The 25069-nt window shown below is 60.0% G+C and overlaps 2 protein-coding genes and 1 pseudogene across 4 annotated transcripts in view; 2 read left to right on the top strand and 1 right to left on the bottom strand.

The window, feature by feature from the left end:
* The window catches only part of CHLSN (cholesin), a 100327-nt gene that overhangs the window by 44214 nt on the left and 31044 nt on the right, over positions 1 to 25069 (bottom strand). The gene's annotated exons all lie outside the window — the stretch shown is intronic.
* On the top strand, positions 1571 to 3172 carry LOC112412023 (homeobox protein OTX2 pseudogene; annotated as a pseudogene).
* GPER1 (G protein-coupled estrogen receptor 1) lies at positions 16904 to 18467 on the top strand. The gene has a single exon (XM_024763501.1). It carries the CDS (start codon positions 17391 to 17393, stop codon positions 18465 to 18467), a length of 1077 nt encoding a protein of 358 aa, XP_024619269.1. The 5' UTR covers positions 16904 to 17390.

The raw sequence follows: 25069 nt of genomic DNA, 5'->3' as shown, positions 1-25069 counted from the left end.
CAGCCCAAGACAGTTCCCAAGAGGTCAGTATCCGAGTCAGATGGGACCACAGGGCAGCGTGGTGACAAGTGCTCGCAGGAGAGCCTGGCAGAGGCCGTGCCCCGTCCTGGCCAGCCGAGGACGCACAGAACCACTGGGGCGACCCTGACTGCACAGGTTCACACTCAGGACCCAAAAGCACCCATGACGGCAAAGATTCAGAAGCAAGCGTCCACAGAGGCGGTGGTTAGTAAATGACGGTCACCGCGCTACCGTAGCTACGTACCCACTGAGATGTCTGCAAAACTGTGTAGGAGCACACAAAGCACCGAGGGGCTTGGCAGCACTCCCGCCTGACGTGGAGCCTACTCCATGTAGACGCAGGACCACCCAAACCCCACACAGAACCCCCACCACCGGGACGGGCTCGTCTCCCCACCCTCTGACCCAGGCAATCCTGGTGAGCAAGGCCCGCTTTGTAGACCCTCTCAGGACTGTGTCGGGAGCGGCGGCCAAGAGCTGCCACGGAGGGCACAGCATCCTCTGGGCTCGGGCCGCGGGTGCTCCCGGGGAACCCGGGGCTGGACCTTGGTGACCCTTTTGCAAGGCTGAGGGAAGGGCCCCAGAAGCCCTGGCCCTTGGTCTGAAATTGGCACTAGAACAAGCCGGGGGTCCGTCTTCCCGGGAAATTCCAAGCCTCACATAAGAGCCTCCAAGGGAGGCTCCCGGCAGGAGGGCGGGTGGCCGGCCACGTGGGAGAATGCTGGCTGCTTCACGTGCCTCAAACGCTTCCCCTGCGAACCCACGAGCACACCCTCAGGCGCTCACCGGGGAAAGGAAACTTACGCTCAGGTGAAAACCCACCCACAAATTCTGATGGCACCTCTGCTCGTAGAGCCCAAACCCAGAAACGACCCAACGTCACGGCGAATCCTGCTCGGGCTGCATCGTGCGGCTGCCGAGAACAGGCCCCACCTGGCCAGGCCAGACGCCGACCATCGAGGACCGGCACCAGGATGCCAGGCGCCTGGCGTGGGTTGCGCTCACAGGCCAGATGCCCCCCGATGACAGACCTCACGTGGGCACATGCTGACACACCCTCCGGCTCCTGGGTCCGGCAGTCCAGGCGCAGGGCTGGACGCCACCAGCGACCCCCGCGTCATCGCTCTGACTCACACCTCAGCTGTAAGGTGGGATCACGCCTGCACCGCCTCGTGTGGATCACCGTCAGCTCAGAGCAAATCCGTGCAGAAAGTGCTACCACCGTGTCTGCCCGTGGTGGGTGCCCCGACTCCTGAGAGCTCACCCACCCCTCTCTGTGCCCTGTCCCCCCACTTCTCGTTGGGGGTGAAGGGGAGGGGAGACCCTCAAGGCTACAGTGGATCCCAGGCTACAGAGGGGTGGGAACGGGGGGTGGGACAGGACCGTGGACGATTTCCGGAGAAAACACCTCCAGTGTTTCACGCTATCTTCCCAAATACACCCAGGAATGGAGCTGAGGACAGCTGGTCAGCCCGGCTGGTGAGGAGGCTGTCGCTCGGTCAGGTGTGTGGCCGGGGCCCCGCCGGGAGGAGGGCTCGGAGCCCCTAGACCCACCATGCTGCGCCAGGCGGGCCCTCCAAGACCAGGGGCTCAGGGAGCCAGGTCCCAGGTCCCACCCGCCAGGACACCTGGCCCCCGGGCCGGATTCTGAAAGCAAAGGAAGGCGTGGGCATCCATGTGGGTCTGCAAGGTACTTGAAGCCACGAACTCTACCCTCTGCTCGCGTGCCTGGGGAGGAGAGGGAACGGAGCCCTGCCGGGTGGGCCGGCCCGATGGGGAAACCAGCGCCCCAGCGCCCACCCCTGGCAAGGGGCTCTGCAGGGTCTTCCTGTCCGCGAAGCTTACCCAGCCTAGGAAGAGGCTGTTCTGGTGTCCGCCGTGCAGATGGGGAGGCCAGGACCCGAGAGTTCAGGTGGCCCAGGCGCAACAAGCCGTGGCCACGCCAGGACACCAGCTCCCATCTGTGGACCCCACGTCCATGGCCCCCCGCCAGAAAGCCCACGGCGTGGGGGAAGAAAGATGATGCCGTAAAGCTGGGGTTCACTCTTCTTAAGTTAGTGGTGGAACGTGGAAGAGCTGCGTCCCCCAAAGCAGTAAACCAGCACCTCTGTTTGTTTGCTTTGCCTTAGCTCCACCACTCCAAACCCACCCACCAGGACTCTGAATCTGTCCACCCCGGGCGAAGCAAGACCTTCCGGCTGGGTCCCCCGGATTTGGGCCAACTTTGCCCCTCCAAACAACCTTAGCACGATGGCTTATCTTAAGCAACCGCCTTACGCAGTCAGTGGGCTGAGTCTGACCACTTCGGGCATGGACTTGCTGCACCCCTTGATGGGCTGGCTATCCAGCACCCCTTGGAAACAGCAGCGGGAGAGGACGACGTTCACCCGGGCGCAGCTAGATGTGCCGGAAGCGTTGTTTGCTAAGACCCGATACCCAAATGTCTTCACGTGGGAGGAGGTGGCGCTGAAAATCAACTTGCCCGAGTCCAGGGTACAGGTGTGGCTGGAGAACTGAAGCGCTAAGCGCGGCCAGCAGCAGCAGCAACAGAGAATGGAGGTCAAAACAGCGAGGCCTGCCAAAGAGAGAACGTCTCCTCTCGGGAGGTGAGCTCCAAGGGCGGAACAAGTGGCCAGTCCACTGCCCCCTCTAGCACCTCAGGCCCAGCCACTTCCAGCAGCAGTACTCCTGTGTCTATCTGGAGCCCAGCTTCCATCCCCCCACCGTCAGACCCCTTGTCCACCTCCTCTTCCCGCACGCAGAGGTCCTACCCCACGACCTATACTCAGGCTTCAGGTTATAGTCAAGGATATGTTGGCTCAGCTTCCTACTGTGGGGCGTGGACTGTGGATCTCATTTGACCCCTATGCATCACCAGCTTCCCAGACCAGGGACCACACTCAGTCCCATGGGCACCAGTGCAGTCTACCAGCCATCTCAATCAGTCCCCAGCGTCTCTTTCCACCCAGGGATATGGAGCTTCAGGCTTGGGTTTTAACCGAACCACTGACTGCTTGGATTATAAGGACCAAACTGTCTCCTGGAAGCTTAACTTCAATGCTGGCTGCTTGGATTATAAAGATCAGACATCTTCGTGGAAATTCCAGGTTTTGTGAGGACCTGCAAAACCTCTTTTTGTGGGTGATTTTTAAACGTGCTGAGCTAGGCATTCCGGTTCTAGCCGGTTCTAGCCCGGCACTGGTTAGGCTGAGCTAGGCATTCCGGGTCTAGCCCGTTCTAGCCAGGCACGGGTTAGGCTGAGCTAGGCATTCCGGGTCTAGCCCGTTCTAGCCAGGTCCAGCCAAGCCTTGGCTAGGCAGTCCTAGTCTATCCGGTTCTAGCCGGTTCTAGCCTGTTCTAGCCAGGCACGGGTTAGGCTGAGCTAGGCATTCCGGGTCTAGCCCGTTCTAGCCAGGTCCAGCCAAGCCTTGGCTAGGCAGTCCTAGTCTATCCGGTTCTAGCCGGTTCTAGCCTGTTCTAGCCAGGCACGGGTTAGGCTGAGCTAGGCATTCCGGGTCTAGCCCGTTCTAGCCAGGTCCAGCCAAGCCTTGGCTAGGCAGTCCTAGTCTATCCGGTTCTAGCCGGTTCTAGCCTGTTCTAGCCAGGCACGGGTTAGGCTGAGCTAGGCATTCCGGGTCTAGCCCGTTCTAGCCAGGTCCAGCCAAGCCTTGGCTAGGCAGTCCTAGTCTATCCGGTTCTAGCCGGTTCTAGCCTGTTCTAGCCAGGCACGGGTTAGGCTGAGCTAGGCATTCCGGGTCTAGCCCGTTCTAGCCAGGTCCAGCCAAGCCTTGGCTAGGCAGTCCTAGTCTATCCGGTTCTAGCCGGTTCTAGCCTGTTCTAGCCAGGCACGGGTTAGGCTGAGCTAGGCATTCCGGGTCTAGCCCGTTCTAGCCAGGTCCAGCCAAGCCTTGGCTAGGCAGTCCTAGTCTATCCGGTTCTAGCCGGTTCTAGCCTGTTCTAGCCAGGCACGGGTTAGGCTGAGCTAGGCATTCCGGGTCTAGCCCGTTCTAGCCAGGTCCAGCCAAGCCTTGGCTAGGCAGTCCTAGTCTATCCGGTTCTAGCCGGTTCTAGCCTGTTCTAGCCAGGCACGGGTTAGGCTGAGCTAGGCATTCCGGGTCTAGCCCGTTCTAGCCAGGTCCAGCCAAGCCTTGGCTAGGCAGTCCTAGTCTATCCGGTTCTAGCCGGTTCTAGCCTGTTCTAGCCAGGCACGGGTTAGGCTGAGCTAGGCATTCCGGGTCTAGCCCGTTCTAGCCAGGTCCAGCCAAGCCTTGGCTAGGCAGTCCTAGTCTATCCGGTTCTAGCCGGTTCTAGCCTGTTCTAGCCAGGCACGGGTTAGGCTGAGCTAGGCATTCCGGGTCTAGCCCGTTCTAGCCAGGTCCAGCCAAGCCTTGGCTAGGCAGTCCTAGTCTATCCGGTTCTAGCCGGTTCTAGCCTGTTCTAGCCAGGCACGGGTTAGGCTGAGCTAGGCATTCCGGGTCTAGCCCGTTCTAGCCAGGTCCAGCCAAGCCTTGGCTAGGCAGTCCTAGTCTATCCGGTTCTAGCCGGTTCTAGCCTGTTCTAGCCAGGCACGGGTTAGGCTGAGCTAGGCATTCCGGGTCTAGCCCGTTCTAGCCAGGTCCAGCCAAGCCTTGGCTAGGCAGTCCTAGTCTATCCGGTTCTAGCCGGTTCTAGCCTGTTCTAGCCAGGCACGGGTTAGGCTGAGCTAGGCATTCCGGGTCTAGCCCGTTCTAGCCAGGTCCAGCCAAGCCTTGGCTAGGCAGTCCTAGTCTATCCGGTTCTAGCCGGTTCTAGCCTGTTCTAGCCAGGCACGGGTTAGGCTGAGCTAGGCATTCCGGGTCTAGCCCGTTCTAGCCAGGTCCAGCCAAGCCTTGGCTAGGCAGTCCTAGTCTATCCGGTTCTAGCCGGTTCTAGCCTGTTCTAGCCAGGCACGGGTTAGGCTGAGCTAGGCATTCCGGGTCTAGCCCGTTCTAGCCAGGTCCAGCCAAGCCTTGGCTAGGCAGTCCTAGTCTATCCGGTTCTAGCCGGTTCTAGCCTGTTCTAGCCAGGCACGGGTTAGGCTGAGCTAGGCATTCCGGGTCTAGCCCGTTCTAGCCAGGTCCAGCCAAGCCTTGGCTAGGCAGTCCTAGTCTATCCGGTTCTAGCCGGTTCTAGCCTGTTCTAGCCAGGCACGGGTTAGGCTGAGCTAGGCATTCCGGGTCTAGCCCGTTCTAGCCAGGTCCAGCCAAGCCTTGGCTAGGCAGTCCTAGTCTATCCGGTTCTAGCCGGTTCTAGCCTGTTCTAGCCAGGCACGGGTTAGGCTGAGCTAGGCATTCCGGGTCTAGCCCGTTCTAGCCAGGTCCAGCCAAGCCTTGGCTAGGCAGTCCTAGTCTATCCGGTTCTAGCCGGTTCTAGCCTGTTCTAGCCAGGCACGGGTTAGGCTGAGCTAGGCATTCCGGGTCTAGCCCGTTCTAGCCAGGTCCAGCCAAGCCTTGGCTAGGCAGTCCTAGTCTATCCGGTTCTAGCCGGTTCTAGCCTGTTCTAGCCAGGCACGGGTTAGGCTGAGCTAGGCATTCCGGGTCTAGCCCGTTCTAGCCAGGTCCAGCCAAGCCTTGGCTAGGCAGTCCTAGTCTATCCGGTTCTAGCCGGTTCTAGCCTGTTCTAGCCAGGCACGGGTTAGGCTGAGCTAGGCATTCCGGGTCTAGCCCGTTCTAGCCAGGTCCAGCCAAGCCTTGGCTAGGCAGTCCTAGTCTATCCGGTTCTAGCCGGTTCTAGCCTGTTCTAGCCAGGCACGGGTTAGGCTGAGCTAGGCATTCCGGGTCTAGCCCGTTCTAGCCAGGTCCAGCCAAGCCTTGGCTAGGCAGTCCTAGTCTATCCGGTTCTAGCCGGTTCTAGCCTGTTCTAGCCAGGCACGGGTTAGGCTGAGCTAGGCATTCCGGGTCTAGCCCGTTCTAGCCAGGTCCAGCCAAGCCTTGGCTAGGCAGTCCTAGTCTATCCGGTTCTAGCCGGTTCTAGCCTGTTCTAGCCAGGCACGGGTTAGGCTGAGCTAGGCATTCCGGGTCTAGCCCGTTCTAGCCAGGTCCAGCCAAGCCTTGGCTAGGCAGTCCTAGTCTATCCGGTTCTAGCCGGTTCTAGCCTGTTCTAGCCAGGCACGGGTTAGGCTGAGCTAGGCATTCCGGGTCTAGCCCGTTCTAGCCAGGTCCAGCCAAGCCTTGGCTAGGCAGTCCTAGTCTATCCGGTTCTAGCCGGTTCTAGCCTGTTCTAGCCAGGCACGGGTTAGGCTGAGCTAGGCATTCCGGGTCTAGCCCGTTCTAGCCAGGTCCAGCCAAGCCTTGGCTAGGCAGTCCTAGTCTATCCGGTTCTAGCCGGTTCTAGCCTGTTCTAGCCAGGCACGGGTTAGGCTGAGCTAGGCATTCCGGGTCTAGCCCGTTCTAGCCAGGTCCAGCCAAGCCTTGGCTAGGCAGTCCTAGTCTATCCGGTTCTAGCCGGTTCTAGCCTGTTCTAGCCAGGCACGGGTTAGGCTGAGCTAGGCATTCCGGGTCTAGCCCGTTCTAGCCAGGTCCAGCCAAGCCTTGGCTAGGCAGTCCTAGTCTATCCGGTTCTAGCCGGTTCTAGCCTGTTCTAGCCAGGCACGGGTTAGGCTGAGCTAGGCATTCCGGTTCTAGCCGGTTCTAGCCCGGCACTGGTCAGCCGCGTTAGACGGTGTGGTGCTCACTCATGTGATCAGTGTCCCGGGAGGCAGAGGAGGAAAAGTGAAAGGCCTTGGAGGGGCCTGCCAACCAGCTACCTGAGACGGACCAACCATTCGATACTTCAGATCCTGTCATAGTTTCAGTTCGTTGGTTTTGCTGATTCGCAAAGTGATGAAAGCATTCTAGCCACGTGCAACCAAATACCACCAAAGGTAAACAAACAAAACGAAATTGTGAGGGAAAGGCGGGAAGGACGTAGCCTTCTCAAGCAGAGGTGTTCCAGTGTCTCAGCCAATCCTTGGGTGGATCTTAGGAATGGACAGGGTCTCGAGCTCACTCACGTCTCACGACCAACTGGTAGCCGGCACTGAAAACTTTCCAGGCTGTGCGAGTCGTGCGACTGACTGTCCCAGACGCTCTGCTTTAAGAGTAATGTTCACGAGGAGTCAGTGTGTGCTTACGAGACAGTCAGGGTGCGTCTTACACACACACGGTGCGCCTGAGGTTTTTAGTCTGTGCTGGGCTTCAAAACGGCGATCTCCTGTTATGGCAGAGCAACCTTGAACTCCGCCTCTGCAGGGGTTCTTCTGTGATTAAATGGGTTACGATTACAAGCAAATTCAGAGCAACTGAGTACTCATCTAGAAAGATTACACCTTTGGCTGGAGGTGAGCCACACTGAACCTTTACAACTGAATGTCTCTGGACAAGAAGAGTGAGCGAAGAGAAACAAAAGGACGCTAACTCATCTGTACTTTGCTGCTGGTAAGCCCAGCCGTAAAGAGACGTTGGTCAATTGCTCTGACCCTAATGTATTTACAAGCTGAGATCCTCGCTGTTTATGCTTGCAGATGTTAACTGGAAAAGTTATATACGCGTGAACCTTTCTTCCTGGATTTGGCAGGTAGGTATAATTATATTAAAATGGTTCTAGCACACACACACACACACACACACACACACACACACACACACTGGGGTTCTCCTCACCCAAGGAAGGCCCTGGCCTTGGAGGGAAGGCCGGGAGGCACTCTGGGGCCAGGTTCGGACACACACCCTCCCCCTGCCCGGCCACCAGGTGACAACTGACAGCCACAGCTGCGTGGCCCTGACCCCACACCACCAGCAGGGACCAAGGCGCATGCCCGAAGGGGCCTGAAACGCCGGCCGCCGTGGAGATCAGACACCAGGACAGCCTGATGCCGTCTTCCGACCTGGGGTCGATGTTCACGAGATCTTTTTTCCGATTTGCCTTAATTAAAGAGACAGGCCAACTCATCTCCTCTCAGTCTGGTCACCAATCTTAATTCTGACGTCACCCAGCATCCTGGCAGTCGCTCACGGCCTTAAGCACCGGCACATGGAAAACATCACTGTGCACTGTGTCTCTCGGACGGAGAAAGCCGGGCACATACCTGGGAACGAGCGGCTCCAGGGTCCAGACCCCCCTGCCCGCGCGTAGGGTGGAGAGCAGGGTGAGGACGTGGGCAGTGCTCTCTGCGGGTCAAAACAAAGCCAGCACACCAAGCAGCACTCAGGCAGGGCATCAGCGTTGCACACACGTGTACAGGCATGTGTGTGCAATCACACGCGTGTGCCAGAGACAGCAAGGAGGAGGGCCACAGCAAACCCGTGGATGCGGAGACCGCAGTCAGGCGGCCAGCGTGCCTGAGAACGCCGTCGCAAGCGCGGGGCCTGTGCCGAGTCACGCAGCACCGGCAGCTCGGCCGCGGCCCTTCCGTGGGCGGAGCCGGCCCCCTTCGGCGTTCTGTGGAAATGGTGTCCAGCTTACTGCCTTCAGTTTCCTCTGAACAACAGCAGCGCTCTCCCTGCCTCCTCAACGTAGGTGAAGTTTGCGGAGGGGAGACATTTACGTGGAAACAAAATGATTTCCGAGCCGGGAAGGCTGAGCCCGCGGGCACTGTTACTTCAAGGCCTCCCTCTCCAGGACTCAGGCCTGAGCAGAGCCCCCATCCCCAGGGAGAGGCCAGAACTGGTCAGAACTTCTCTGGCTCCAAAGGCGGCGACACCCGCCTTCCAGCAGCGTGGGCTCTGGCTGCTCGTTCCCGTCACGAGGGCAGAGGCCCCATGAGGCCCGCAGGAGGTACCGACTGGCTGGAAACGGAGATCCGTGAGCCCGCCCTGGAGAGCTGGCACTGAGCCCTTCTGCGGCGCACACGCGACCGTGCTTCTCAGAATGCGCCCCATCAGTGCCGAGGGAGGTGGGGGCGTCCTGGGGGGTCCTTGTATCCCACCTGCACCTGCCCGGGATCCACCGCTTCCCACGGCCGCCCACCCTCCTTGGCAATCGGGGTGGGACCCAGAAAACTTTTCAATGAGGTCACAGGGCGTCCCTAACTTAGGGCAGCCCAGGTCCCCCTGGTGAGAGTTGGCTCCCATGACGTGCGTCCACAGCCAGGGAGGACGTCGTGGCCGCGCAAAGTGTGGCATTGGCTACGCGGCTCTGTCCCCGTGGGCTCTTTAACCCGACCACCTTCCTCCGGGGCCTCGCCAGGCTGGGGCGCAGAAGCCTGCCTGCTGGACTTCACAGCCCCGGCCTGCTGGCGACGGTGCTGTCACTCGCGGCCATCGGCCAACCAGACTTCCTGGCCACGGCCGACCTGGGCTGTGCCGTCCTCTCCTTTCTGCCCAACATCTGCTACCTCAACACGCAGGACGTGCAGCTGGCGATGCCATTCGCATTCCTGCCATGGCGCCCTCTGTCCTGTCCGCGGGGGCTGGCCTAGCGGCCATCGGGGGCAGCGGCCCTGCCTGGGCACGTCTGGGGAGCTTTGCGAAACCAGGCTGTGTCAGGCAGACCAGATGACAGCCTGGCCTTCGTCCCGCTGCCGGCGTTCGGCGTCCCGCTCGGCGTCCAGCGGGCCAGGCGGGCAGCTCCTACGCAGAGGGGCGCGGCCTCCGCTCAGCTGGTGGTTCCTGGTTGCCCTAACCACCATCGCCCTCCACCTCCCCTACCACAAGGCTCTCCTCCAGCAGGCCAGGCTTGAGCTGCAGAGAGACGGAGGCTCCCCCAGGGATGAGCCGCTTGGGAACCTCGCGGAGCTGGCCCTGCCTGGGGAGAGCTGTGCAGGCTCCCGGCCACCCTCCTCCCCACAGCCGTGTGGCTGGGCCCCGCTGAGTGTCGGAGCATCTCTGGCAGAGGTGCAGGCCGGGGAGGCCGGCAACAGCTTCCCCCCGAAGGGGCTCAAGTAGGAGCCCCTGCCCGTGGACATAAGCCACACAGGCCAGCGGGGGGCTCTCCCAGCCCTGCAGAAACCCAGAGCGGCGTGCTGAGAGCCAACAGGGATGCCGGCTGTCCGGAAGGTGCTTACTGAAAACGAGCTTTACGGCTTTCAACTCAGTTTATACAAAAGCATGACACCTTAGCCCAACCAATACTCACACCTGAGGCTGGAGTGGGGAGTGAGTGCGGGCTGACACCTGACCAGGTGGAAGGTTCTAGCCTGTCTGCTGGCCAGCATCTCTCCCCTACCCCAACCAAAGGGCAAGGAAGGAATCTTGAAGATAAAAACATTACTCAAATAACTTTATGGGCTTGTCATACCCTGGCCCTAAACGGTCGTGGCTGGTTGACCTCCAGCTCTGCCAGGAAGCAGGGGCCGCACAGATCTCAGCAAGAACAAACATTGGTTTTGTCTTTTTAATGCAGCATCACTGGGGGTCTGAGGACATCACCCACAGGCACAGGTGTCCAGCACTAAGACGACGGGTGTGAGCCCGTGGTGACCGTCGCACACCTGTCATGCTGTCCGTGACCCGGCGGACAGCGGGGGCCCGTCACCAGGAGCTCTGGATAGACCGGCAAAAAGCTGTTTCAAAAGCCTCATCTGTTCTATTCGACAGTACGTGCAGAAAGGCTAGTAACACAGGAAACATAAAAATCCAAGGGAGGGTAATTAGTCTTACTCCAAAGCTACATCCATCAGTCTCACTGCATTTACATCACGGTTTTCTTGGTTGAGCAGAGAACAGGGACACGCAAAGGGAAGGCATCTTTCTGGCTTTATGAAACCTCTACCTTTGACAGCTTCGGTTTTTTTATTTTTTATTAAGGCCTTGCTTTTTTAGTTTTTAGATTCACAACAAAAATACGAAGAATTTTAAAATTTTGCATTTATCTCCTGCCCCCAAGCAGGCACAGCCGTCCCTCTCCAGGTGTCACGACCGATGAAGCGGCACTGACACACCTCCACGGCCCCGGTACAGCCTCTACACTGGGGCGCACTGGGTGGTGCCCGCCGCCCAGCTGAGACAGGTGTATAATGACATCTACTACTTCTCTGTCACTTACTCACATATTCATGAAACCTCTACCACGGACCCCATGCAGCACGCCCACCAGGGACAGAGCTGGGGGTCAGGGGTGAGCCGCCCCCCGACCCAGACCATCAGCAGGACACGCAGCGTTGGCGCCGACGTGGAAAGGCTGCTTCTTCGTGGGACACATTTACCAGCAGATGCTGGATGTGAAATTTTCCCTGTTGGGTGTTTCAGCGTCGCCGGCGTCCTTACAGAGCACTGACTGTTTGCCTGGGCGGGCAGGGTTCTCTGGAGGGCTGTGCTCAGGGCATCGCCGGCGTCCTTACAGAGCACTGACTGTTTGCCCGGGCGGCAGGGTTCTCTGGAGGGCTGTGCTCAGGGCATCGCCGGCGTCCTTACAGAGCACTGACTGTTTGCCCGGGCGGCAGGGTTCTCTGGAGGGCTGTGCTCAGGGCATCGCCGGCGTCCTTACAGAGCACTGACTGTTTGCCTGGGCGGCAGGTTCTCTGGAGGCTGTGCTCAGGCTGTTAGTCGAGGTGCAGAGCAGCCTCGAGACGCGGGTCCATCCTAGGGTCTCCGCGCACTGTCGTGACTGCTCACAGATGGCGCGGGGCTAGGACAGGCCGCCTCTGGGGGCTGGGGCGGCGGGGGAGGGCTCAGCCTGCGGCTCCAAGGACGCTTGTGCCCCGCAGGCAGATGCAGCCAGAGTCCAGGGGCTGCTACCCAGACCTGGCCCCTCCCCTCCAGGACCGCGCTCAGCCTCCCAGAAGCCCAGCCCTGTGCCCCCAGCGCCCGGGAACAGCCCCTCCTGGCCCAGGGGCAGGCACACAGACTCCCCAGCCCACCTCCCTTCAGGTCCACCCGCTGCTTGGCCTGTGGTGCCAGCACCTGAGAAGAGCCCTTTCCTAGAGTCCATCCAGTTTCCTATGGTTTGTGGCAGGAGTGCAGGCCAGAAGGGAAAGGACCTCAATCAATCAATTCCCAGTAACAGACGCCAACGGCTTGCCAGTCTTAGAACCAGACGAGGCGACGGCAAGTCCACGAGTGCGCAGGGCTCCCTGAAGAAACGGCGGCCAAGCCTGGAGGAGCTGCTCACGCTGCGTTTCTAAGTATGTCGGCTAAAGGAACCATCTTAGGACCCGCCACAAGAATGTAAACTGGTGGCTCCCAAACTTTCTTTTTAGCAGCAGGAGCCTTTCTTTAAACAAAGCCTGAGACGACAAAGGGCTGCTCTGGCTGGAGGAGGGGGCGGGGCTGACCGCTGGAAGGTCGAGGCCCCCAGACCCCCCACCCCGTCCCCGCCCCCGCGTCTCTGCTCCACTCAGCCCGCATCCTGCACCCCGTGAGGACACACAGAGCCGGAGAGAGAGCTCCAGAGCCAACCGAGAGCTAAGCAAACACACAGGCTCTCTGGTGGCGGGGGGCACCTGACTCCAGGAGAGGGTGTGTGGGATAAAGCGGGGCTGACGGGGTGGGAAGCCGCCTCCTGGGGCTCCTCGCCCCTCCCAGGACACTGCTGGGGCCACTAGCATGGGGCTGGGACAAGGCCTTCTAGAGCATTCCACCCAGAGCCCCCAGGGATGGGACAGCCCCTCCCTGGGCAGACCCCTGTTCCTGTGCTGCTGGCAGGTCCTTCTCAAAGGCCAAAAGGAAACGTCCAGGAGGCTCCTGGCAACGGCACAGAGGAGCCAGCTGCCTGAGAGTCAACACCAGCCGGGCCCTGGGCCGCTGCCTCGAGTCGTAAATACCGTAAATACCGCGGGGCCATGCGCGCAATGGGCGCCTGCGCTGGGGCTGGGGAGCAGCAAACCCTTCCCACGACGGGGCTGCCCTCCGCCGGCAGCTGTCGGGCACACGCACTTGCGCACGTGCAGGACCAGGACTCGCGACACCAACAGGGGCATGACGGCTGTGTCGAGACGCGAGGAGCCCGGGGAGGGGAGCGCCAGCCGCGGCTCCGGCCGCCCCGCCCCGCAGCCCCACACAGAGCAGAGAGCTGTGTGAGGTGGGGCAGGGGCGGCGAGGGGCACCACCCAGCTGCTGACCCAGTTCGGGGATGGACAGGAAGATCCCAAGAAATGCAGTTCTGCCCCAAGACGAGCACCCTTCAGGCCAACGGTCAATGTGGGAGGCTCCCGGCGAGGAGAGGAGACCTCGGGCTCGGAGGCCCTCAGACGGGCCGAGCCCCAGCTCCGAGGCCCCGGTGACGTTCCTTCTGAGCTCGGTTTTCCCATCAGTACACGGGGATACCGCCTCACCTGACGGAGCTCACGGAGGGTTCCGAGACGGTGGGCGCCACGCTGCCCAGTGCGGAGTAAGCGCTCTTTCAAGGCTGGATGTTAGAACGTACAGACGGGCTTCTCGCCTCACGAAAACGTCTACGAGGCCTCTTGGGCCCTGCCCGTGCGAACATCAACTGGGGTTCAGTGGCCTAACGCCCCCCCAACACCGTGGGCTGGCCCTCACGCTGACCAGCTGCAGGAGGGTTGACCATTACTTATCCACCGGGGGCCACGAGAAAAGGGGGCCCGCGGCCTAGCGGCCCCAGCTCGGCCCGGGACCATCGGCCCCAGGTGAGTTCGGGGACACGCGGACGAGAGGCAGGCCTGCAGGCCGTGGTTCCCGCCAGGAGGGAGCGGCTGTGCTTCAGTGACGTGACTCGGCTATTTCAGGGTCTGAATTTGTGTTTTAGTCATTTATTTAACTCAAGGGGAAACTGTACTTTCTCATGACTCACTGCTCTCAAAATGGTGTCTCCAGCATTTCTAGTGTTGAAGCCATCTTGCGTGTGCAGCTGGCCAGAAACAGGTCTAAAATCAAATCAGCCCCATTTATGTGATCACGCCATTCTTTAAAAAGCGAACCTATTAGAAGCACAGCTGGAAAGAACCCTGAACATTAGTACTTTTCCATAAAAAATTCAACACTGTCTTCTGTGGAAACGTGTACATTTCCCAAAGGATGTTAAGTCAGCATCGCTCAAAAAACACCTTCAAGCTCACACGCACTCAGCTGGGAACAGAGCAGAAGGTTCACAGCGCGCTGACCCCGGGGCTCAGGGACCCTGCCCTCACCCCACACTCCCGTCCCACCAGGCGGGGGCTCACACTGCAGCGGTGTGCTTCGTTCATCCACTCGGAGTTCAGTCCCACAGCTTCAAAAACCAAAGAGGTGAAAAAAGGGGCACCCAAGAGGAAGGTAGGAGATGGATTAAAATGCAGTGCTGATGACAACCACGCAACTCTCGCCGGCAGCCAGGGCACGGAGAGCCTGCAGAGCTCTCGGCCCCGAGCTGAGCGTGTCCGGGGACGCTTGGGGCGGTTTTGCCAGCCTCTCCAGGCCGATGGTGACATCCATCCGCCGGTAGGTGGGGCGCATGGTCAGTCGGCACTGGAAGTGGGGTCAGGCCGGTCCTGCCGGCACCAGGGCAGGCGCACAGCGGGAGGGCGGGAGCCCTGGCGGAAAGAGGGGTCTTAGGCAACACCTGCAGGACAGGCACCTCCAGGGGCTTCGGGAGCAAAGGGAAGGGGAGCGGAGGCTACTCGTCTACCCGACTCTGAGCTCACCTGCCGAAAATACCTGCTACTCGCTGGGTTTACATTTCTTTCTACAAGTGTCTTGTGAAACTCCTGGGTGAAATTCTCTATGTATAATTCACACACTACTCTCCGAACTTAGGAAATCTACTTTTAGTTTTAAAGGCAGTCCATTGCTAAAACAAGCAAGAATATGTAAGCGTCGCCAAAGGATGACAGATTTTTATCTAAAAGATAAGACCCATTTATAATCCCTTCAAACTTAAAAAGAGGTTTGTATCAGTGGGTGAAAAAAAGCTGTTCAACTGGAAACTTCCCTGAAGACTGGTGGGACTGAGCTCAGTGCCAGAGGGGGAGAAAAAGGCCCAGCAAAAAAGGGGTTACATCCGGACCTGTGGGAGGTGCCCGCCCGCCAGCCGCGGGTCTATAAAGCCTGCCTGCGGCCGCCAGGGGCCAACCAACCGACAACCGCCGACAACCGACCGGGATGCCTGCCGAGGACAACGGGCTGGCCTCCGGAGCCTCCACGCTCCTCTCTGGCGTCCCGCGAAGGTCCCGATTCCACCCCCAAGTCCAGAATCGCTGCCACCCCCCAGCCGTGAGCGCATCCCGGAGGCTGGCTGAGCTGCCCTCCCAGGGACGGGGGACAGGTCTGCTCAGAGGACACACGCAGGTGGCCAGCGGCGGCCGCGCAGGTAAGCGTGACCCAGGCTCTGGGTCTGTGTTCGGGTCGGTGCCGGGACGGAGACGGGCCGGGCAGACGGGGCAGGACGTCTCGGCTGGGTGCAGCACGAGACGGTGCACAGCCAGAGCAGATGTGCACAGACCGGGCGCCTTCAGCGAGGGCGGCTCAGCAGGAAGGGTCTTTCAGGACGCCGGCTGAACACAACGCTAGCTGCTTTCCGTCCTGTTTTGTTCAAACAAGCATCTTCTCCAAGAAGATCGCCAGGGCTCTGACGGCGGCGCTTCACTTACTCCCTCAATGAGGATGCCCGCCAACCCGAGATTAATTTAATGTATAAAAGATACCTCGTAGGTCTGACAAAAATGTGGTTCATTTTTCTAGATCTGGACAAGCAGTGGCAATCTGAAACAAAATGATACCTGACTGCTTTATACTCAACTTTCTATTTGTAAATTCGTGGCCAACTTTCCCGAGGAAAGTGTGTCAGCAGTAAGATTCGTGCTCACCTTTTCATCAAACCACCATGAAAACAGCATTGGTCAAGGATCAAAGACCCGTTGACCCGGGAAAAAAGTGACGGCCAACACCTAACGAGCACAGGGGAGGGCAGGTGTGTCTCAAGGGCTCTGCTCACCTTGGAGTTTCCTGAGAATCAGCGCAAAACTTGCCAAAATTCCCACGTTTAAAAAGCAAAACAAATACTCGAAGGGGTTTTTACAGAGAAATTCACAAACAGAGGCTTTAAACATTACAGATGGAACCTGAGAACAACGGCATTCATGTGGTTCAAATTGGGAATACCTACCAAAGATGAAAAAAGAACACAACACAACGAGTAAAATCCAGTTTGTCAACCCCAGTGAAGCAGAGGTTATTGAACCCTTTTAAAATAACTGACACCAAGGTCCCGATTCATCTCTTTCCTCTTTTTTTTTTAGAAACTCTATTTTCAAGCAATAGGTCAGTAAGCACCGGCTGCTCTGGCAACTTTGAAAACGCTCCCTGGCCACCTCCCAGGAGAGGCAGAAACTCTCCCAGGTGGTCACTCAGGCTCCTCCACCCCGGCCCTGCCGACGGGGCCACCCCACAAAGCTGGGGCCACCTTGCCCCTCCCCAGCCGGGATGCCCGAGACCGCAGATCCTGCCCAGGGTGCCCCGTCAACGCTGCAGAGCCTCTGGGGAGCGCGCTGAGCAGAGCCTGTGTCAGGCCGAGCGCGTGAGCGGCCACCAGGGCGAGACGGTCAGAAGCAGAGGTCTGGGAGGGTTGCTCTTCCTAGCCTCCAAGTCACAGCGTTTCTAGGTTGCAAACAGCAGTGGAGAAATACATTCGGTTTTACAATAATTTGTCAAAACAGTGAAAAAAATTCAAATCTTATTTCCTGAAACAATGACCACCTTTATTTCTCATGTTCTCTCATTCCACGTTCTGAAAACAGTTCCGTGTTCGGCACCCAAACTTAGGCTTAGCCGAAAATGTTAGACTTCTTTGATCTGTATTATTGCAAGAAAAAAGACTCTGCTCTACCTCTCACCAAGCGTGCTGGGCCCACTCCCTTCCAGAAAAGGCCGCTTTTCCCCTTCCCGTCTTAGTTCTCTTTCAGCAGCCGCCGAAATAAAACTATTTCGTCTCCTGACCACAGCCCTCCTAAGGCTTCCACGCGAACATCCAGCCGCGCTCCCTCCTGAGCTGCGTCCGGGGGCCTGAGCGCGCGTCACCGCCAGCTGCACTCAGACCCGGTGGCCCTGGGGGCCCTGGGGAGAGAACACGGGCCGTGTTCCGCCCTTGACTCCCCTGCTCCAGCACAGGGCCGGCCCTCCAAGCGGAGGGGACACGTCCAGGCCTGCCCCGCGCGCTCGTGTGCCGCACCGTCCCGCATCGTCAGCGAGCCCTGGAGCCGCCGGGCTTGAATCCTCTGCTCTTGCTTCCCCAGGTGCCCGGGAGTGAGGGGCTCAGGTGTGGCGTGGACACAGCCGCAGACCCAGAGGCCAGGCAGAAGCACAGGCCAGAGCGCAGGCGCCGACCTCCACCTCCGGTTGCACAAGTGCCCCTGGGGCCTGCTCCGCTTTTCCAGATGCCTGGCTCGCTTCCAAGAGCATCCCCTTTCCTTCTCAAGAGGGATTTCCTGTTAAAAAACGGTTTCTGGGAGCCTTGCGGCAAATCCTGAGAGGCCGGCTGTCCCTCCGGGCGCCCGGCCCAGCATGGAGACGCCACCGGGCGCCTCCAACGGCTCCTCCAGCGGCCTCGGCCTGCCCCGCGCGCTGGCCAACAGCTCGGCCGCGCTCTCAGAGCAGCAGCAGCGCGCCGTCGGGCTCTTCCTGTCCTGCCTCTACACCATCTTCCTCTTCCCCATCGGCTTCGCGGGCAACCTCCTGATCCTGGTGGTGAACATCCGCTTCCGGGAGAAGATGACCATCCCCGACCTGTACTTCACCAACCTGGCGGCCGCGGACCTCGTCCTGGTGGCAGACTCACTGATCGAGGTGTTCAACCTGGACGAGCAGTACTACGACATCACCGCACTCTGCACCTTCATGTCGCTCTTCCTGCAGGTCAACATGTACAGCAGCGTCTTCTTCCTCACCTGGATGAGCTTCGACCGCTACCTGGCTCTGGCCAAGGCCACGCGCTGCGGCCCGTTCCGCACCAAGCCCCGCGCGCGGCTGAGCTGCGGCCTCATCTGGATGGCCTCCGTGTCCGCCACCCTGGTGCCCTTCACCGCCGTGCACCTGCAGCACAGCGAGGACGTCTGCTTCTGCTTTGCGGACGTCAGGGAGGTGCAGTGGCTGGAGGTCACGCTGGGCTTCGTGGTCCCCTTCGCCATCATCGGCCTCTGCTACTCGCTCATCGTCAGGGTCCTGGTGACGGCGCACCGGCACCACGGCCTTCGCCCGCGGAGGCAGAAGGCTCTGCGCATGATCCTGGCCGTGGTCCTGGTCTTCTTCGTGTGCTGGCTGCCCGAGAACGTCTTCATCAGCGTGCACCTGCTGCAGCGTGCGCCGCCCGGGGCCGGACCCTGCCAGAGGTCCCCCCGCCACGCGCACCCGCTGGCCGGCCACGTGGTCAACCTGGCCGCCTTCTCCAACAGCTGCCTCAACCCCCTGGTCTACAGCTTCCTCGGGGAGACCTTCCGAGACAAGCTGCGGCTCTACCTGGAGCAGAAGACCAGCCTGTCCGCCCTGAACCGCTTCTGCCACGCGGCCCTCAAGGCGGCGGTCCCGGACAGCACCGAGCAGTTTTTTTTTAAGGGCCGGACACTGTGCCCCGCGCAGCCCTGAGGCACCCTCCCGCTGGCCACTCACACACAGAGCTTCCATCCATCTGGGTCATGAGCACAGGGCACGGACCCCCGCACACGCTGGATCATGTGGCAGATGTTTCTGACACCGCCAACGAGAGCGAAAAGGAGGGGGACACTGGGACGTGCCATAAATTTGCCATTTTAGAGGAACAGAACTCACGCAGCTAGCGTGAACTGGAGGTGACGGAACACTTTCCGCGCCGGCGTGTGTGTGTGTGTGTGCGTGTGTGCTGAGTGGGAGGACGCCGGGTGCCCTGCACCTCCCGCCAGCCTGGGGAGGGATGTTGCCGTGCGCCTCCTGAAGGGCAGAGTGAACGCAACGGTAACAACGACAACGCAGACCCCTCTCGTCAAAACGTAAAAAAGAAAACCAACTGAGTCTGGGAATGTCCAGTCTTTGTCAATAAAGTACAGCCATGCCGATCCTTCCAAATTCTCCACCTGAGCAGCTCCCTAAGGGGCCGGGTGGGGGGGCACTCAGAGCCCCAGCAGCAGGACCACCCCTTCCTCACCAAGAAAAAGCTCCCCAGCGTCTGGAGGCGCCCTCACTGCCCGGAGGACTCTGCGGACTCCAGCCCAAGCCCCGGACGCTCCTGGCACCTGGACGGTGCCTGACACGGGTGCCACACGCTCTCTGGACGCCAGGATAATCTCTACTGCAAACGCATCACACAGCCTCGCTCTTCTGGGGTTCTACAGGGCTGGGCCCACCCGCCCTGCCCAGGGCCCCCTCCTCCCCAGAAGTACAACCAAGATGGGACGCAGCTGGCCTCGCCGGGAGCACGGTGAGCAATGTTTAAGTGACAGGCAGCGAGGCGTTTTTAGTGTTAACAGTTCTCGATGAGCGCAAACCTCCGACAGAGAGTATCTGTCCCAAGGAAATATCTGCGTTCAACAAGCGCCGTCTCCAGTGGCTCAAGCCCCACCGAAGCCTCGCTTTCCACACAGACTCGCATCTTACGAGGTGAGAGCTGTTATTAAGTTCCCTGACCCCCGCAAGTCCCCATCGCAGGAGCCCCAGCACTGAGGGCTCCATCAAGTGCACACTTGCTCTCATCCCCGCTGGGAGGGTGGTGATGGCCGGGACAGGGACAGACAACGTGTTAGTGAACGGGGCCTGTCCCCGACCCTCCAGCAAACCCAGGAGATGCACGCGCGGCCCCAAGAGTCTGACTTGACCGCTGGAAACCTTAAGCAGTAACGACACAGCCAGGAACCAGGCCCCCTCCCTGTGTGCTCGGCTTCCCCTGGTCTCCAACAGGTAGGAGCAAACCACGCGGAAGCCATGCAGAGCCACCCGAGGTCACACTCCCCGTCCTTCCCCAGAGGTGCCCGACATCAGGATATCTGGGTGGGAACTGCGTCCGACCGAGGCCCCAAAGTGTTGATCAGGGACGGGGCAGCCCTCACTCCGTGGGCTGGCTGGGTGTTCACAGAACCACCCCCCACCCCCGCTGGCTAATCAGAGGCAGCTTCCATCCCGCAGTCCCTGGTTCACCTGAGATCACAGAGCAAACCTGTGCTCCTCACACCTGACACACACCCAAGCAAGCACCGAGGCCTCGAGAGCTCTGTGGGCAGAGACATGAGTCAAACAGGGCCCCGCGCAGCACCTGCCACTCAGCTCTGGAAGCCCATTTCCTGATCTGCAAAACCAGCGGCACAATGGCTCCGAGGGCCCGTCGGGGGGAAGGCAGGTACAAGGCAGAGGCCCCGACTTAACCAAAAGGGGTTCTTACTGAACCAGAAGCTGGACCAGGTGCTCCCGGAGTCCCTTCTCAGCCGAGACCCGAGAGCCCTGGCTCTGGGGGCAGAGCCACGATCAGCGCCCCCAGCGGGCTCCGAGCAAGTACAGCTGCCCGCCGGCGCACACACGTCCTTCTCGGGGCGTTTATCTGAGAGCGGAGCCTGGTTTCACGATTTTCGCTAGAGCAGCACAAGGTAAAGTCAAGGCGTCCGACGGCTTTGCTGTTTCCTGGTAACCCCGCTCTCCTGGGCAGCAACGCTCTCCGAACCCCACCAAGAGCACAGAAGTGGAGAGCAGCCAGCACGGAAGGCACGGTGTCAGCGCCGAACGCGGCTTCCTAACGTCCTCTGTGCTTAGTAACTCACTCCCCTGAGCCTGGGAGGGCCCTGGCAGGAGGGCTGTGTACCCACCCCGTTGGAGGGAAGGCTGGGCCCTAACCTCCGTCTTGGCCGGGGTGTGGGGGCACCTCTGAGACGACCCTAAACCACCATGACCGAGCACATTAGCGAGGGTGCTGCCCTGACGGACGCGGAGACGGGAGGGGGAAGGGCAGGCGGCGAGCACCCGTGGGCGCGCGTGGGAACTGGAGTTCGGGCTTCAGCCCCCGTGTCTGTGGCGGGAACGTGCACGGGTGCGTGTGGTGTGCGTGTGCCTGCTGGGCGTGAGCACCTCAGACGCGGACGGGGTGTGTGCGGACACGCTGCCACGGGCGCCTGTACCTTCCCCAGCCCACCCTGCCCAGGCCTGGGCCTCCAGCATCCATACCCTCACAGGAGGCAGGCGCCTCGGGGTCCTGGACAGGGTGTCCTGCCAGGAGGCAAGAAGCATCAGGACAATGACAGGGCCACATCACCAGGACACAGGGACCCAGCTCACGGGTTCCCACTGGACGGCCTGGGCAGTTTGAACATGGAGATCATTAGACGGGTAAGTAACCCTCAACTATTGAAAAATGAGAATCCACGAGTCCACCCGATAACAAACATATAAATATCACCTACATAAACTGAGCAATGAAGTAAATACAAGAACCCACAGAAATGAAGGAAGGACTGAAGGGAGGAGTGAGTGACTAGACGGGAAGGACCCTGCTCAGAGCAGAGGCCGGCTGACTGGTCCGGCAGAGGGTCCTGGAGGGCTCGTCACACACGACTGTCGCGCAGCCTGGGACAGGCGAGACCCCTGACGTGGCTAAAGCAGGGGCACTCGCTGGACCAGGAGCAGGACGCCCGACCGCTTTACCGCGGGGAACAGTGACCAACAGCACAGAGACGGGACGGCCCGCAACTCGGGGCTTCCGAGGAGCCCACCCGACGGGAGTCCAGACGCGGACCCCAGGGCAGGGAGTGCATCCCCACGTCCGAATCCAGGATCACAGCCAGAATCTAATGGGGAGGAAGCACCACCCGGTCCGAAACAGGGACAGGAGGCAGCCTCCACCCACAACACCACATCACGAGAGACAAAGGAGGCGGAGGGCTGCTCCAAATTAAGGGACGGTCGGGAGACAAGCATCTAAACCAGAACGTGGTCCTGGGGAGGACGGTCCCAGGAAGAAAAAGTGCTACAAGCAGGGGGTCAGCTGGTGGAAGTGGACCCCCCAGTAGACTAAAGTATCACACTGACGCTCGACTCCCCGAGACCGAGGGCCACTCTGCCACTGGGGGAAGTGAGGTGATGCCCTCACGCTAAGGGGACACACGCAGTGCGAGAAGGCATGAGCACTTTAGGCGGCAAAGCAACTGGGACAAGTGTGTACAGTGTCAGCTCCACGCTGGGTGCACACGCAAAGGGGTCGGAACAGATGCTCCAACAAGTACTTGTGCATGAGTGTCCACGGCAGCTCCCATCACAGGCGCTGGCGGTGGAAACAACCCAGCTGTTCATCCACAGGTGAATACAACTCGGTCCGTCCACACGGCTCCTTGGCCCCAGGAGGGCATGAAGCACTGACACCTGCTGCAACACGGGGGAGCCCTGAACACACAGTGCTCCGTGAGAACCAGTCAGGAAAGGACCGCACCGGGTGAGTCCGCTGACGTGAAACGCCAGAGCTGGCAAATCCGCAGACAGGAAGCAGGAAGTGGGTGCCCGGCGCTGGGGGACGGGTGGGCAGGGGCTGCAAACGGGGACAGGGTGAAGCAAGCGTCTCTCGTTAGTGACCCATGACGGCCATACCGCTGTGAGCCCCTGAGAATCACCGTCGCACCCAAGTGCAAAGGGTGCGGGGACAGTAGGCAAGCTGCATCTCAGGGAAGCTGCTCCTGGAAAGAACCGGGCGCAGTACTGGGTCCTCTCCCACACTGCCTGCCCTGCTGGACGTTCAGCCCTGCAACACGCCTCGAGGCCACCGTCCGCTTCTGCCCACAGAGGGGAGACAGCCTGCACGGCCTGAAAACGTTAAGGTTTAAGCTGTCTGGGATCTGAGAAGCTTCCGCTAACGTGTACTGCAGGTGTTCTCAATAACGCTCTCTCTTCTTCCTTACTGCCTAGTAGTTCGAGTTTTCTTTTCTTTTCCACAGTGGGAGACTAATCATCTGGGGTGTCTTTTGATATGTTTTTAAATCAAAAATAAAGGGAAAAAGACTTCAGTCAAAACTATAGCTGAATTTACTAGGTCACGCTCCGGCGCTTCATAAAGCCACGAAGGCCGGTTTTGTCCCTGTGACGACTCTCTATGGGGCACCCAGGGACCTGCGGCCTGGCAGTATGGCCAGCACCCGGGCAGGGCCAGGGGGGCATCCCTCACCCACCGCCTCCCCAGGCACCCCCAGCTCTCTGCGGCACGAAGGAAGGGCGCGAGGGCAGAAGGGTGCGGATCGAGCGCCGTCTCGCCGGGGCGCTGGCTCAGAGCCCCGGGAAATAGGCACGTCCCAGCTACTCCCGTGCCGCTTCCTCCCCAGCGACTTCCGATCTGTGATAGAGCGCCTCCTGAGCCGGGGCGCGGCGGCCGCACAGAAGCGCCTCCTCTCTGGCCAGGTGAGGTGTCTGTCTGAACATCTCCTGCATCAGTCGTTATCACGGAGACCTGCCTGCCAAGCACCCTTCTGGGGCATCACCGAGGCCTGTCTGAAGATGATGCTGGCACTTAGCCTCGCAGCTGGGGGGACTCCAGGGACAGTGGAAAGGGGGAGGAGGAGGGCAGAGTCACCTGCGCCAACCCCGCTCCCCACTGAGTGCCCACCAGCCTCCTGGTCAAAGGTGTCTGAGCCTCTGAGCCCACCTTGCCTGCTGGCACAGCCTGCAGACCCCAGAAGGCCCGATGCAGCCTGTATCAACCAGCAGGCCCTCAGGGAACGGCTGTGGGTCCGCAAGACAGGGGTCCCCAGGAAGTGGGGACACCGGCCATCAGAGCAGGACCCGCCCAAGCTCCTCAACACCAGGCGCTGGGGCCGACACAGCACCACGAGGCCTGGAGAGTCTGGGAAAGGCTCTTCCGTCCCAGGACGCTCCACGTGCCCCACAGGCACCTGCTGGAGCCTTTGCCTTCAATGCCCAGTTCAGTGTCGTCAGAAAAGGTCAGTTGCTCTGAGTTCATCTGACTTTTGCCAAGGTCCAGTGGGTGGGGATCTCATCCGGGAACAAGGGCTTTAAAGGCCAAAGGAACAGAGAACAAAAGTGGACGAAAACCTGACTGAAATTCTAAGCCTTTATAAGTAGGTGGAATCGATCTAAAACTTATCACAAGAAATCAGCTGTAGGGAGTCCTGGAGAGTCCAGTTATTAGAAAGAGCGCCGTCCCCATCTGTCCAGGGGGCTGGTCCCGAGGACAGTGGACATCGGATGCGAGGTCTCTGAAGAGGGAACAGACCCTTCACGCAGAGTCCCTGTTCCCGCACTGCTCCCTCTGCCTGGACCCCACTACTGCACTCTCCCACCTCCTGCCGCCCGAGCTCCGCGAGAGGGTGGGCCATACCCTGGTCTGGACAGGGCTCCGCACAGCTCGGGCCTCCTGTACGGGCTGGGCCCCTACATGGAGGGAGCCTCGGTCCCATGCTGGGCCGCCCCCCACCAGACACATGTGGGTCCCCCACCCCCAGGAGACTCGGGCTCTTCCAGGGAGGTCACAACAAAGCCCACAGCCAACCAGACAGGAGGTGGGCCCCGCCCCCTGCTCAGAACATTCGGTCTTCAGCAGATAGGACAGTTTTCTTTGCCGACTCAACAATGTAAACCGCCCAGAAATGAAGAAAATCACAGCAGCCACGGTTTCAGGTCGCTAGTCTCACCCTTCGCAGAGTCAACAGCACGGTTTTGTCCCTGAAGCCACAGCGCAGAACTCTCCCCAGGGCGGCTGCCGTACCTTCCCTGGGTGTGAAGAGTGGCTTGCAGGGCACGTCCCGCTGAGCAAGTCCAGTGAGGTCCCCCAGAAGTCCCATCTCCCCACCCTGACAACCGTGGTAACCTCTGCACTGGGCAACATGTGTAAAAGTCAGCCCCTTAAAGACATGGAAAATCAGAAAGGCCGGGGTCTCCCAGACCAATTTCTGGAAGAAAGCTTTAAACAGGGGATGTGAGCGATGGAGTGTGAAGCCGCCACAGGCCTAGCTGGGAAACGCCATTAACAGTTTTTCGAAAGCAGCGGCTGCGGGTGGGGGTGGGGGAGGGGGAACTGGATGAATGCGTCCAGCGTGTCCAGGGAGGGGACACAGAGAGCAGGGAGAGGCCGCTGCGGCGAGTGGGGCGGGGCTTGGACCAGGAGGGGGGCACTTGGCGTGGTGAGGGCGGCTGGACTCTGGGTACATTCTGAAGTCAGCAGGGCTCGGCAGGACGCCCGGATGGAAGAGACGTGGAACATGAGAGACAGAAGGACAGACTGTGTGGTTCTAGCC

Source organism: Neophocaena asiaeorientalis, unplaced genomic scaffold (genome assembly GCF_003031525.2).
Source record: "Neophocaena asiaeorientalis asiaeorientalis breed wild unplaced genomic scaffold, Neophocaena_asiaeorientalis_V1.1 scaffold223, whole genome shotgun sequence".
Taxonomy (NCBI): domain Eukaryota; kingdom Metazoa; phylum Chordata; class Mammalia; order Artiodactyla; family Phocoenidae; genus Neophocaena; species Neophocaena asiaeorientalis.
This window is presented reverse-complemented; position numbering and strand designations above follow the sequence as displayed.

Bases quoted from the DNA above. Each gene is read 5' to 3' on its own strand.
- GPER1 (XM_024763501.1), top strand. From the start codon at position 17,391: ATGGAGACGCCACCGGGCGCCTCCAACGGCTCCTCCAGCGGCCTCGGC.